This window comes from Arachis hypogaea, chromosome 3 (assembly GCF_003086295.3).
Source record: "Arachis hypogaea cultivar Tifrunner chromosome 3, arahy.Tifrunner.gnm2.J5K5, whole genome shotgun sequence".
Lineage (NCBI taxonomy): Eukaryota > Viridiplantae > Streptophyta > Magnoliopsida > Fabales > Fabaceae > Arachis > Arachis hypogaea.
Window position 1 is genome coordinate 15,357,263 of NC_092038.1, and position 15,266 is coordinate 15,372,528.

The 15,266-nt window shown below is 40.8% G+C and overlaps 1 protein-coding gene across 1 annotated transcript in view; it reads left to right on the plus strand.

Moving 5' to 3' along the window:
• Nucleotides 1-13,879, plus strand: part of LOC112789647 (uncharacterized) — a 175,123-nt gene extending 161,244 nt beyond the window's left edge. The window contains exons 5-8 of the mRNA XM_025831623.2: nucleotides 977-1,929; nucleotides 11,943-12,158; nucleotides 13,571-13,640; nucleotides 13,746-13,879. Of these exons, the coding sequence (XP_025687408.2) occupies nucleotides 977-1,929; nucleotides 11,943-12,158; nucleotides 13,571-13,640; nucleotides 13,746-13,879 (1,373 nt within the window). The remainder of the gene's footprint in view (nucleotides 1-976; nucleotides 1,930-11,942; nucleotides 12,159-13,570; nucleotides 13,641-13,745) is intronic.
• Nucleotides 13,880-15,266: the final 1,387 nt, after the last annotated feature.

Here is a 15,266-nt window from a genome sequence, read left to right on the forward strand (position 1 = left end):
CTGAAGAAGTCAAACCAACCCGGATATGTCTCCAACTTGCTGATGGCTTCATTAAATATCCATCAGGCATAATTGAAGACATGATTGTCAAGGTTGGAGGAGCACAAGAGTGCAACTCTCATCCTAGGAAGATCTTTTCTAGCAACTGGACGCACTCTTATTGATGTACAAAAAGGGGAAGTGACCCTGAGAGTCAATGAGGATGAGTTCAAGTTGAATGCTGTCAAAGCTATGCAGCATCCAGACACATCAAATGACTGCATGAGCACTGATATTATTGACTCTTTGGTGGAAGAGATCAATATGACTGAGAGTCTCGAATCAGAGCTAGAGGACATCTTTAAAGATGTTCAGCCTGATCAGGAGGAACCAGAGGAAATAAAAGAACCTCTGAAAATTCCTCAGGAAGAGGATAAGCCTCCCAAACCTGAGCTCAAACCACTACCACCATCCATGAAGTATGCATTTCTGGGAGAAGGTGACACTTTTCCAGTGATCATAAGCTCTGCTTTAAATTCACATGAAGAGAAAGCACTAATTCAAGTGCTAAGGACACACAAGACAGCTCTTGGATGGTCCATAAGTGATCTTAAGGGCATTAGCCCAGCAAGATTCATGCACAAGATCTTATTGGAGGATAATGCCAAGCCAGTGGTTCAACCACAAAGGTGGCTAAATCCAGCCATGAAAGAGGTGGTGCAGAAAGACGTCACTAAGTTACTAGAGGCTGGGATTATTTATCTTATTTCTGATAGCCCCTGGGTGAGCCCTGTTCAAGTTGTCCCCAAGAAGGGAGGCATGACAGTGGTTCATAATGAAAAGAATGAACTGGTTCCTACAAGAACAGTTATAGGATGGCGTATGTGTATTGACTACAGAAGGCTCAATACAGTCACCAGAAAGGATCATTTTCCCTTACCATTCATAGACCAAATGCGAGAAAGACTAGCTGGTCATGATTATTACTGCTTTTTGGATGGCTATTCAGGTTACAATCAAATCGTAGTGGATCCTCAAGATCAAGAGAAAACAGCATTCACCTGTTCTTCTGGCGTATTTGCTTACAGAAGAATGCCTTTTGGTCTATGCAATGCACCTGTAACTTTTCAGAGATGCATGCTATCCATCTTCTCTGATATGGTAGAAAAATTCCTGGAAGTCTTTATGGATGATTTCTTAGTATTTGGAGACTCATTCAGCTCATGTCTTGATCATCTAGCACTTGTCCTGAAAAGGTGCCAAGAGACTAACCTGGTCTTAAACTGGGAGAAATGTCACTTTATGGTGACCGAAGGAATTGTCCTTGGGCACAAAATTTCAAGCAAGGGAAGAGAGGTGGATCAAGCAAAGGTAGAAGTAATTGAAAAATTACCACCACCTGCCAATGTTAAGGCAATAAGAAGCTTTCTGGGACATGTAGGATTCTACAAGAGGTTAATAAAGGATTTTTCAAAAATTGCAAAACCTCTAAGCAACCTACTAGCTGCTGACACGCCATTTGTGTTTGACACAGAGTGTCTGCAGGCGTTTGAGACCCTGAAAGCCAAGCTGGTCACAGCACCAGTCATCTCTGCACCAAACTGGACATTACCATTCGAACTAATGTGTGATGCCAGTGACCATGCCATTGGTGCAGTGTTGGGACAGAGGCATAACAAGCTTCTGCACGTCATTTATTATGCTAGCCATGTTCTAAATGACGCACAGAAGAATTACACAACCACAGAAAAAGAGTTACTTGCAGTGGTTTATGCCATTGACAAGTTTAGATCCTATTTAGTAGGGTCAAAAGTGATTGTGTACACTGACCATACTGCTCTTAAATACTTACTCACAAAGCAGGATTCAAAACCCAGGCTCATAAGGAGGGTGTTGCTTCTGCAAGAGTTTGATATAGAAATAAGAGACAGAAAAGGGACAGAGAACCAGGTAGCTGATCATCTGTCCCGAATAGAACCAGTAGCTGGGACGTCCCTCCCTTCTATTGAGATCTCTGAGACCTTTCCAGATGAGCAACTCTTTGCCATTCAGGAAGCTCCATGGTTTGCAGACATTGCAAATTATAAAGTTGTGAGGTTCATACCACAGGAGTACAGCATGGTGCAAAGAAAAAAATTAATTTCAGATGCCAAGTACTACCTATGGGATGAGCCATATCTCTTTAAGAGATGTGCAGACGGAATGATCCGCAGATGTGTACCTAGAGAGAAAGCACAAAGGATCATGTGGCATTGCCATGGATCACAGTATGGGGGACATTTCGGAGGTGAGCGAACAGCCACTAAGGTCCTCCAATGTGGATTCTACTGGCCTACTCTCTATAGGGATGCCCGAGAGTTTGTGTGTAACTGTGATAGTTGCCAAAGAGCTGGTAACTTGCCTCATGGTAACGCCATGCCTCAACAAGGGATCTTAGAGATTGAATTGTTTGATGTATGGGGTATTGACTTCATGGGTCCCCTCCCACCATTATACTCAAACACTTATATTCTGGTGACAGTAGACTATGTATCTAAATGGGTAGAAGCAATTGCCACACCCAATAATGATACCAAGACCGTGCTGAAATTCCTCCAGAAATACATCTTCAGCAGGTTTGGTGTTCCCAGAGTACTAATCAGTGATGGGGGCACTCATTTTTGCAATAAATAGCTGTACTCTGCTATGGTCCAATATGGAATTAGCCACAAAGTAGCAACTTCGTATCATCCACAGACAAATGGGCAAGCTGAAGTCTCTAATAGAGAGCTAAAAAGAATCCTGGAATAGACTGTTATTGCCCGTAGAAAGGATTGGGCAAAGAGCTTGGATAATGCTCTGTGGGCATACAGAACAGCATTCAAGACTCCTATAGGAACCTCTCCATACCAACTTGTGTATGGGAAGGCCTGTCATCTGCCCGTGGAACTGGAACATAAAGCCTACTGGGCAACCAGATTCCTAAACATGGATGCTAACTTAGCTGGTGAAAAAAGATTGCTTCAGCTAAATGAGCTAGAGGAGTTCAGACTCAGTGCCTTTGAAAATGCAAAAATTTATAAGGAAAAGGCAAAGAAGTGGCATGACAAAAAGTTGTCATCCAGAGTCTTTGAGTCAGGACAAAAAGTTCTGCTCTTCAACTCTAGGCTCAAACTATTCCCAAGAAAACTTAAATCCCGATGGAGGGGTCTGTATGTGATTACAGGAGTGTCACCATATGGATATGTTGAGCTTCAAGATATTGATTCTGATAAAAAGTTCATTGTTAATGGACAGAGGATCAAACATTATCTTGAAAGCAATTTTGAGCAGGAATGCTCAAAACTGAGGCTTGAATGAAGCACAGTAAAGGTCCAGCTAAAGACAATAAAGAAGCGCTTGCTGGGAGGCAACCCAGCTATTAGCAGGTGATTTATTTTACTTAATAGAATATTGACATACATTCTTCAAGGTTGATCATCAAAATTGAAGGAATTCACAGAGTTACAGAAGGATTCAGTACAAAAAGCAGAGAAAAGGAGTATGCTGGTAAGAAAACGCCAGTAAAGGGTACTCTGGGCATTAAACGCCAGAATGGATACTATTCTAGGCGTTTAATGCCAGTAAAGGTACCATTTTGGGCGTTAAATGCCAGAATGGGTACCATTCTGGGTGTTTAACGCCAGGATTGCAGCATCCTGGGCGTTTAGCAAAACGCCCAGTGATGAAGGCGTTTCTGGCGTTTAACGCCAGCCAAGGTACCTGGCTGGGCGTTAAACGCCCATAATGGCCAATATTTGGGCGTTAAACGCCAAAATGGATACCACTGGGCGTTTAACGCTAGAAAGGTAGGGGACAGAGATTTTGTTTTCCACTTCAGATTTTTTCAAACTTTCTTGTTTTGATCCATAATTTTCTGCATAAACAGATTAAAAACTTTCATCATTCACCTTCAAATTTCAAAAATTAAACAATTTTCTAAATCATTCTTCAAATCTCTTTCAAATCCTTTCCAAATCTTCTTCAAAAACTCAAATATCTTCTCAAATTCTTTCCATATCTTCTCAAATCTCCTTCAAAGTTTTTGAAATCAATCCCCCTCCCTTATAAATACACGTTCGGCCATCCCCCTCTCCCCACCATTCGAATTTGCTCTCCTCCTCTCTCTCCTCTTTCCTTTCTTTTGTTCGAGGGCAAGCAAACCTCTAAGTTTGGTGTGCTTTTCCGTGATCACTAAGCCAAGATTTATCAAGATCATGGCTCCTAAAGGAAAACAAACCAATTCCAAAGGCAAGAAAGAGAATAATCCAAAGAATCTTTGGAATCAATAGAAGTTCTTAACCAAAAAACATGCAGACCATTACCACAAAATAATGGGTCTGAGGTCAGTGATCCCGGAAGTCAGATTCGATCTGAAAGAAGAAGAATATCCGGAGATCCCAGAGCAAATTCGAAACAGAGGATGGGAAGTTCTAACCAACCCTAAGACAAAGGTTGGAAGAAACATGGTTCAGGAATTCTACTCAAATCTGTGGCTGACAGATAAGTAGAGAATGACTGAAACTGCTTTTCATACCTACAGAACCATGGTCAGAGGGAGAATTATTTACTTCCATCTGGACAAAATAAGAGAGGTCTTCAAATTGCCTAAACTACAAGATGATCGATCCTGAATCCTTTAATAGGAGAATGGTGAGAGTAGATAAGGGGTTGGATCAAGTTCTAGAGGACATATGCCTCCCTGGAACTAAGTAGACAACCAATTCAAAAGGTGTCACAAACCAACTCAAAAGGGGAGATCTCAAACCAATTGCAAGAGGTTGGCTAGACTTCATTGGGCGTTCTATATTGCCCACTAGCAACCGTTCTGAGGTCACGGTCAAGAGAGCAGTGATGATTCATTGCATTATGCTGGGAAAAGAAGTAGAGATTCATCATCTGATTGCTTGTGAGATTTACACAATTGCAAACAAGAACTCCACTGAAGCCAAATTGGCTTACCCAAGCTTAATCTCTTTGCTATGTAAAGATGCTGGGGTGAGGATGGGAGTAGATGAATACATCCCAATTGAACATCCAATCACCAAGAAGTCAATGGAAGGACAAATGCAAGATAACTCCATCAAAAGGAGGGTGCAGGAATTCCTCCCTGAACTTCCTAAAATTGACTACTGGGCCAGCCTAGAAGCATCTATTGCCAAGCTGCAAGAAACTATGGAACAAACTAAGGAAGAACAGCAGAATCAAAACTGCATGCTCTGCAAATTGCTGAACGAACAAGAGAAGCAGGGGCGTGAGCTACAGGAGCTGAAGCGCCAGAAGCTCTCCCTTGAAGGGTCAAATACCCCACAAGTTGAGGGAGCATCCACTTCTCAAAATCAAGGTTGTTGAGTCCTAACTCTGTGATAACCTCTATCATTAGGAGTCTATTTTAGAGTCATTTAAATTTTTGTTTTATATTAGTCTTATCATATATTTATTTTTGAGTCTTGTTCTTAATTCATGATTAATAAAATTTAAGGTTCATGTCTTAAAGCTATGAATGTCCTATGAATCCATCACCTCTCTTAAATGAAAAATGTTTTAATCACAAAAGAACAAGAAGTACAGGATTTCGAATTCATCTCTGAAACTAATTGAATTAATTTGATGTGGTGACAATACTTTTTGTTTTCTGAATGAATGCTTGAACAGTGCATATGTCTTTTGAATTTGTTGATTAAAGAATGTTAAACTTGTTGGCTCTTGAAACACTAATGGAAAAAGAGAAATGTTATTGAGGATCTGAAAAAGCATCAGATTGATTCTTAAAGCAAGAAAAAGCAGTGAATTCAAAAAAAAAGAGAGAGAGCAAGCAGAAAAAGCCAATAGCCCTTTAAACAAAAAGGCAAGGGTAAAAATAAAAAGTGATCCAAGGCAAAAAGAGCGTGCTTAAGAACCCTGGACACCTCTAATTGGGGACTCTAGCAAAGCTGAGTCACAATCTGAAAAGGTTTACCCCAGTTATGTGTCTGTGGCATGTATGTATTCAGTGGTAATACTGGAAGACAGAGTGCTTTGGGCCACAGCCAAGACTCATAAAGTAGCTGTGTTCAAGAATCATCATACTTAACTAGGAGAATCAATAACACTATCTGAATTCTGAGTTCCTATAGATGCCAATCATTCTAAACTGCAAAGGATAAAGTGAGATGCCAAAATTGTTCAGAGGCAAAAAGTTACTAGTCCCGCTCATCTAACTGGAGCTAAGTTTCATTGATATTTTGGAGTATATAGTATGTTCTCTTCTTTTCATCCTATTTGATTTTCAGTTGCTTGGGGACAAGCAACAATTTAAGTTTGGTGTTGTGATGAGCGGATAATTTATACGCTTTTTGGCACTGTTTTTAGTATGTTTTTAGTACATTTTAGTTAGTTTTTAGTATGTTTTTATGAGTTTTTATTTAAAATTCACTATTCTAGGCTTTACGATGAGTTTGTGTGTTTTTCTATGATTTCAGGTAATTTCTAGCTGAAATTGAGAGACCTGAGCAAAAATCTAATTCAGAGGCTGAAAAAGGACTGTAGATGCTGTTGGATTCTGACCTCCCTGCACTCAAAGTGGATTTTCTGGAGCTAAAAAAGCTCAATTGGCGCGCTCTCAATTGCGTTGGAAAGTAGACATCCTGGGCTTTCCAGCAATGTATAATAGTTCATACTTTGCTCGAGATTTGATGGCCCAAACTGGCGTTGCAAATCAGCTTCAGAATTCCCGGTGTTTAACGCCGGAACTAGCACAAAAGATGGAGTTAAACGCCCAAACTGGCACAAAAGCTGGCATTTAACTCCAAGAAAAGTTTCTACACATGAAAGCTTCAATGCTCAGCCCAAGCACACACCAAGCGGACCTCGGAAGTGGATTTTCACGTCATTTACTCATTTCTGTATATCCTAGGTTACTAGTTCACTATACATAGGATCTTTTGACATTGTATCTTTATCTCATGACACTTTACACGTTTCATACTGTACTTTCTACAGCATGAATCTCTAAACCCCATGGTTGGGGGTGAGGAGCTCTACTGTGTCTTGATGGATTAATGCAATTACTACTGCTTTTCATTCAATCACGCTTGCTTCCATTCTAAGATATCACTTGTTCCTCAATTTGATGAATGTGATGATCCATGACACTCATCATCATTCTCACCCATGAACGTGTGCCTGACAACCACCTCCGTTCTACTTTAGATTGAGTGGATATCTCTTGGGTTCTTTAACCAGAATCTTCGTGGCATAAGCTAGAATGTATTGGCGGCCATTCTTGAGAATCCGGAAGGTCTAAATCTTGTCTGTGGTATTCTGAGTAGGATTCAGGGATTGAATGACTGTGACGAGCTTCAAACTCGCGATTGTGGGGCGTTAGTGACAGACGCAAAAGAATCACTGGATTCTATTCCGACATGATCGAGAACCGATAGATGAATAGCCGTGTTGTGACAGAGCGCGTTGAACATTTTCACTGAGAGGAGGGGAGGTAGCCATTGACAACGGTGAAACCCTACATACAGCTTGCCATGGAAGGAGCCTTGCGTCCATGAAGAAGAAGACAGTAGGAAAGCAGAGATTCAGAAGATAGAGCATCTCCAAAACCTCAACCTGTTCTCCATTACTACAAAACAAGTATTTATTTCATGTTCTTCTACCTTTCATAATTAAACCTGAGAATTATTGATATCCTGACTAAGAGTTACAAGATAACCATAGTTTGCTTCAAGCCGACAATCTCCGTGGGATCGACCCTTACTCACGTAAGGTATTACTTGGACGACCCAGTGCACTTGCTGGTTAGTTGTGCAGAATTGCAAAAGTGTGATTGCAATTTCGTGCACCAATCTTCTAGTTAGTTCTTCAAGTCTTGGATATGGGTCTTTAATCTTGTGTTGAAGCAGTTACAATCTTCAGTGGGCTCAGCTTTGTTTGCAGAAAAGTGTGAGTTAGGCATGGACGTTAGTTAGGACGTTAGTGATGTTAACATTAAGTGAAAATGTGGGTTCAAGAACGTTAGTGATGATCACCTTTTTCATTAACGTTCCAACCCAAAATGATCCACGTTAACTTCAACGTTAGTGGCACTAACGTGACCACTAACGTTGCCTCTTGGTCCTTTGCAAACGTTATTGGCACTCACCTTTTCCAATAATGTTGCCTTTTGCCCCCCTTTTCCTACGTTAGAGTTCACGTTAGTATAACTAACGTGACTCTTAACGTGGGCATACCTAAGCTTCGAGAGCGTTAGTGACACTTACCTTTGTCACTAACGCTCCAAACGTCCCTCCTTCCCACGTTATAGTTCACGTTAATTGGATTAACGTGGCCACTAACGTGGTAGTGATTGCCATCTCCAACGTTAGTGACAAAGGTGAGTGTCGCTAACATTGGCTTATCATGCTTAGCTCCATGTTACTTCTCACGTTAGTGGTCTTAATGTGACCACTAACGTGGGCACTCTTGGTTTGGTCCAACGTTAGTGACAAAGGTGAGTGTCACTAACGTTGGTAATTGATTCCTCATCCCACGTTAGAGTTCACATTAATTAGATTAATGTGACTCTTAACGTGGCTTAATTTGTGCTTTTGTGGAACGTTAGTGGCATTCACTTTTACCACTAACGTTGGAGCTTTTCTTTTCCTCCACGTTAGCTACCACGTTAATGTAGTTAACGTGGCAACTAACGTGGGCTATGATGGCTTCGAAGGTGTTATTGGTGATCACCTTTTCCATTAATGCTACAAGCTTGTCTCCATTCCATGTTAGTGGTCACGTTAATTAGCTTAACATGACAACTAACGTGGCTCCTTCTTGCTTCCTTTGTCCTGAAATCAAGCAATTAAAGTGCATTAAAGCTTTGTACCAAGTCATGAGCTTATGCATCATCAATTATATCATTCAATTCTTGCCTAATTCTCATGAAATCATGTAAAGTTCACAATGTTTGCTTGAATCAAGGTGTAAGTGTATTTTCATCCAAAACTTGCTTATTTACTAAGAAAATGCATGAAACCACCCTAAAATAGTAAAGAAAAGGTCAGTGAAACTGGCCAAGATGTCCTGGCATCATGCATTCCATGAGCAACTAAACCTCCATTGTTAAGGTTAGGAGCTCTGTCTATTTGTATGGATTGATTCGTTTGCTCTTTCTAATTTAATTCATGTTTTGATTTATATTTCAATAATTGTTTTCGTTCTTTATTTTATGAATTTGGGTGGAACGGAAGTATGACCCTCTTTCTATTTGAGTTCTTGTATAACTTGGAAAAGCTCTATACTTGAACAACAGCTTGAAAACATATTATCCTGAATTTCTAATTGTTTGTATTTAACGGGATATGTGACATATAATCCCTTTATTTTTGGATAATTAGGATTCTTGTGGCATATAAACTGGAATTTGATCATCACCTTCTAATTGGATTTAATTGACCAAGGAATTGGCAATTAATGAATTTTAGAGGAGACTAGGAAGGTCTAAGGAATTAGGGTCTAGTCACATATAGTTTGCCATGAATTAAATCATACAAGATTAAAAATAGTTGATAAGAAAAGTCAATCCAGAAAATAGACAACTCCGAAGCCTTAACTGTTTTCTCCATATTTTATTCCCAACTTATTTATTTGTCTATCCTTTTGATATTCTGAGTTCGAACTTAAACCTTTTGAACATTCAAAACCATTTTCTGCTTGCCCAACTAAGCCAATCAATCAATCGTTGTTGCTTGATCCATTAATCCTCGTGGGATCGAGCCTTACTCATGTAAGGTATTACTTGGTACGACCCGGTGCACTTGCCAGTAAGTTGTGGGTTATAAACACCGCACCAGTAGCCTCGGCACAAGTCAGAGAGGACGAAAGTGGACAACAACCTATATACTTCGTCAGTAAAGCACAACAAGGGTCCGAACTAAACTATCAAAAGATACAAAAGCTCGCATATTCTCTCATATTAATCTCTTGACGACTTCGCCCATTTTCCAGGCTCACACCATCAAAGTTTGGACCAACCAGCCCATGAAAGGTATTTTGCAGAAAACAGATTTAGCAGGGAGAATCCTACAGTGGACAGTCAAGTTGTCCGAATTCGATCTTCAATATGAAGCTTGGACAGCTATCAAATCACAGTATATGGCCGACTTTATTACAGAGTACACTAACACCCCGAAAATCCCTACAAATTGGAATCTATATGTAGACGGCTCTTCAAATAAAATCGGGAGTGGAGCAGGAGTAATAATAGAAAGTAATCAGGGAACCCAAATCGAACACTCCCTGAAATTCAAGTTCCCTGCTTCCAATAATCAAGCTGAGTATGAAGCGCTATTGGCTAGTATTCCGAGGGTTACCTAAAACTGTAGGGCGATCTCAGACGAGATCTTCTGTACTAGTCGGAGCTGTTGTGTCTGACTTGATGGTGGTGGCCGGAGCCGTCGTGTCCGACTTGTTGGACTTAGTGATGGTGCTGATCCTTCGTCACCGGAGGGTGGTGGTACCTGCAAGGGACTCCGATGCTTAAGTTAGCAAGGGTATTAAGCAGGTTTTTAGTAGAATCATAGTATGAGTTATACCTGGGTGCTCCAGTGTATTTATAATGTTGTGGAGTGACCTTTCTGGAGATAAGATAGTTATCTTATCTTTGAGTGAGGTTATCTTATCTTCAAGGGAACCGCCCTTATCTCTATAGGCTTGGACTGCCTTAGGATTTGGGTCGTGTTCCTCTGTTGGGCCCTTTTTGGGCTCTTCCTGGTGATTTAGCCGACCTCTTTGAGAAGAGGTCGGATGGTTCTGACCTAAAGAGGTCAGTCAATTTGTCGGTAGAACATCCCAGGTCGGATAGCTCGACCCAGAGTATGAACAGTGCCCCTGCTCGAGCTCGGTCTTTCTTTTTGAGGTCGAGTCTTTAGTTTTTAGGACTTTGATCCCTTTATGGTGAAGCCAAACTCGAGCATGTTGTCGACTTCTTCTTTGTAGAGTTCTCATTCGAATGCGGAACGTTTTTCTTTGAATTTTCATTCTTTTGAAAATGAGCGTCTCCTTGCTTTGGGAATGCACGAGGGTTTAATTACCCTCATTAATTCTTTTAATGCTCCGTTTCATTGCCTCCCACGTTTATTTTGAAATTTTTCACAAAAAATGGTTTCTCTTCTCTCGTTTCTTTGCTGTAACTTCCCTCTTTTATTTCTACCTTTCTATTTGCCTAAGACTCGCGTTTCTCTCTGCGACATCGTTTAGTGATTGTTGGTGCCTTTGTTGCTTTGGAAGGCGATTCAGGACTCTGTCTTTCTATCTTCAGTTTCTTCGAAGCTTTTTCCTTTTTCCAGGTTGGTTTTCCTTTCCGTTTCTTTCTCTGTATTGTTCTCGTTTCTTTTGGTAAAGTTTTGATCTTCTAAGTGTATATTGGAGAGCTTGAACCTTTTTGCACTTCTATACTTTTTGTCAATGTGATTTCTGGTCCTTTTTTCTGATGTTTCCCTGATGGTTGAAGCATTTAGGTCTTTGCATGTTGTTGCTTGTTTCTATATTTTGCTGATAATAACTCTTTTTTATGATGGCTTATTTGATTCTGAAGAAAGATCGTGATTTTGAAAATTTTTCGCTTGGCATGCTATTGTTGTTTGGTAGTTCCTTTTGTTGATAGACTGAAACTGTAGTTTGAGAGGTGGCTGTTTTTATGGCTTTATCCGGTTTGTGGCTTTTCAGAATGTTACCTTTGTTGGAATGGAGACATTATCTTCCTGTTAGGAAGTGTAGAGATGTAGACTTGTAGATTTTCCTGAGTCCTTGTTCAATACTTGCCTCCAAAGGATGCCCCTGGATTTTTAGTGTGGGTCCTGGGGTCTCCTTTTGTTGCTCTGTCTGGCTTCTTGACACCTATATGCTTTAGTTTTGGTTGTATCCATTTATGATCGAGTTGTTTGATTAGTAACCCCTTTTTCTTTTTCTTACTGTAGGATTTTAGTTTACCCATGTCGTCTCGCAAGAATATTGTCGAGACCTCTTCCAGAGTCCCTGAGGGTATGTCGGAGTGGCTGGATTCCCTCGTGTTGATGTGTATTTCTGTGGTAAATTTTGAGTATTGTGTGGAGCTAAGAAAGCATCACAGGATTTGTAGTGATCGGGAGCAGGAGAAGAATTATGAATTGGTAGCGCCTGATTCTGAGGAGAGGGTTTGCTTTCCTGTTCTGACCCGGGAGGAACGCCCCTTCTTTTACGCTTATGATTATTTTTTCAGCCAGTTGAATATTACTTTGCCTTTCACTTCCTTTGAGACCAACTTGTTGTGATCGTGTAATGTAGCTCCATCCCAACTCCATCCGAACTCCTGGGGTTTTATCAATATCTTTCAGTTGCTCTGCCAAGAATTAGATGTTACGCCTTCTCAAACTCTCTTTATTTACCTCTTTGTTCTGACTAAGCCTGAGACTACCAAAAAGAAAGCTTCTTGGGTTTCTTTCAGGTCTGTCCAAGGGCACAAAGTCTTTTCCATGTATGATGAGTCCTTTAGGGACTTTAAGAACTACTTTTTCAAGGCTCGAGCTGTTGAGGGAGCTCGACCTTTTTTCCTAGAAGCGAATAGTGAACATGCCTTCCTTTTGTGTTGGCAGAAGAATGTTGTAGTGTCTCGATACTCGTGGGAGATGCTTGATGAGATCGAGCAGGCCTTTGTAACTGTGTTGGAGGATATTTGGGGGGAACCTCCCCATCTTGACACAGAGATTCTTGGGGGACCCTTCTCTTGTCCGAGCCGAACTGGGTAGAGACTGACTTCTTTTGTTATGTTTTGTTTTTACTTCTCCAGTTTTGTAACTTGTTTTGATTTGTTTTTTCAGAGATGGCCAAGACCAATGATTCCATGAAAGCCTTTAAAAAGGCAAGGAAAGCTACTACTGCACAGAATATCTCAACCAAAGTTGTAGGGGAGGGATCTTCTCAAGTTCCTCCTAAGAGACCGATCTCAAGTTCTATTGGGCCGAGGAGGGTGATCCCAACACCTCAAGTCTATTTAGTTAATCCTCCCCAACCCTCTGTTGCTACTTCTTCTCCTACTACCGTTCCTCCTCCAAAAAGACCCCGAACTATCGAGCCTTTTAATCTGGATGCTCCTGACTTTGATGTTGTCGGGTTTGTTGATCAACAGATTGCTCCTTATGGTGTCATGCCAACTGATGATGTATCCATTCTTCATCATTTGGATTTTATCACTGGGAGTGGCATTAAATTGGCACACATGGGAGCATCTTTATACCGGACCGCTCAAGATCTTCCTATCCATGCTACAAAGGCCTTTATGGAGGAGGCCAAGTCAGAGTTTGACCGGATAAAGGGTTTAAAAGAGGAGCTTGAGGTGAAAGTGACCAAGCTGAAAAAGGAGTTGGAGGGGGAGAAGACTCGGGCTATTGGTCTAGCGGCCTCTGTGAGATTAGCTGAGGACACAGCGTTGAAACATAAGAAGAGCTATGTTACCACCTATAGAGAGATGATGGATCTTAGGAACAGCTTGGAATCTGTCCGGGCTGATTATACCAAACTCCAAGGTCACCTTGTAGGCAGTGTTAATGCTGCTTATGAGAATCTGAAGGAGCAAGTTCGAGTTCTTGCGCTGGAGCTTGACCTTTCCCTTTTTAGCCTGGACAAAATTGTTAGGGATGGTAAGATTGTTCCTGATGATCCTGATGATGATGATGATGTTGGCCCTCCTGTTGTTTCTTCTGCAAAAACCTCTAATATTCTGCCCTCCTCTACTTCGGCTGAAGTCGCTCAACTGGAGTCTGATCCCAATGTTGAAATTTTGAACCGAGATGATGGAATAGTAGATGCAGTGCCCCTTCAGACTCGGCCTCCTTCGCCCCGAGATGCTACCGCTGGAGAGTCTCTGAACCCTATGTAGTTTTAATGGATTTAGATATGTATGGCCCGATCTCTTTGGGATGTCAGAGCCTTGTTGTCCGATCTCTTGTGATTGCCTCTGTATTTTCATACTTGTGACTTGATTTTGAGGTTGTGGATGTTCGGGTCCAACTTGTATGTCGACTTCCCTACTTCGGTCTGAAGTTATTTTTAGCAATCTGTTTGGTTTGGACCTTTGTCAGGTCTCTTTCAGGGATTACTTTTTATAACTTTTTGGTTTTGGGGCCGACTTCTTTACGTCGGTCCCTTATAAGTTATTTTTAGTAATCCTCTTTCTTGGACCTTTGTCAGGTCTCTTTCAGGGATTACTTTTTATAATTTTTTTGTTTTGGGGCCGATTTCTTTACGTCGGTCCCTTATAAGTTATTTTTAGAAATCCTCTTTCTTGGACCTTTGTCAGGTCTCTTTCAGGGATTACTTTTTATAACTTTTTGGTTTTGGGGTCGACTTCTTTACGTCGGTCCCTTATAACCTTTGTCAGGTCTCTTTCAGAGATTACTTTTTATAACTTTTTGGTTTTGGGGCCGACTTCTTTACGTCGGTCCCTTATAAGTTATTTTTAGCAATCCTCTTTCTTGGACCTTTGTTAGGTCTCATTCAGGGATTACTTTTTATAACTTTTTGGTTTTTGGGCCGACTTCTTTACGTCGGTCCCTTATAAGTTATTTTTAGCAATCCTCTTTTTTAGGGCTGGCCAGGCCTTTTTCTAGGGATTGACTTTTTTATAACTTGTTATTGCGGCGACTGGTCCGACTTCTTTACGTTGGCCTGTCTTTTAAGTTATTCATAGCAACCCATTTTATTAAGACCTCGTCAGGTCCTTTCTATGAATTACTTTCGATAACTTCTTGCATTATTCTATTTTCGTTGCTTTTTCATCTTTGTCGATATTGTAGTGATTGGGTTTTGTTCCCCGTTCGGTTGACCTTTTGATGAATTCGGTTTTAATCTATTTTGGTCCTTTTTGTGGTCGAGCAGTGAATTTGATTTTCACTTTCTGCTGATGTTGTAGCTTTATAATCGGGCGATGAATTTTTAGCGTTTCAGATTAATGCATCTTGAGTATTTGTAGAGAATCTAAAACTTTATTCAAAGAGAATGCAAATATATACATGTGGGTGTTTTATCCCTCTAAGTCGGGCAATTTGTAGATCTTGGCTTGGCACCTCATTAAAAAACCTTTTCAGGAAAAAGAGTGCTCCTTATCCTAAGATCTTTATTACATCTAACTGTAGTACCTTTTTAAGTTGCAGGCGTGCCATGACCATGGGAGCTCTTGCCCTTCGAGCTCGGACAGTCTGTAGTAGCCCTTTCCAAGTACCTCTACGACTCGGTAGGGTCCTTTCCAGTTTGCCTCCAGCTTTCTT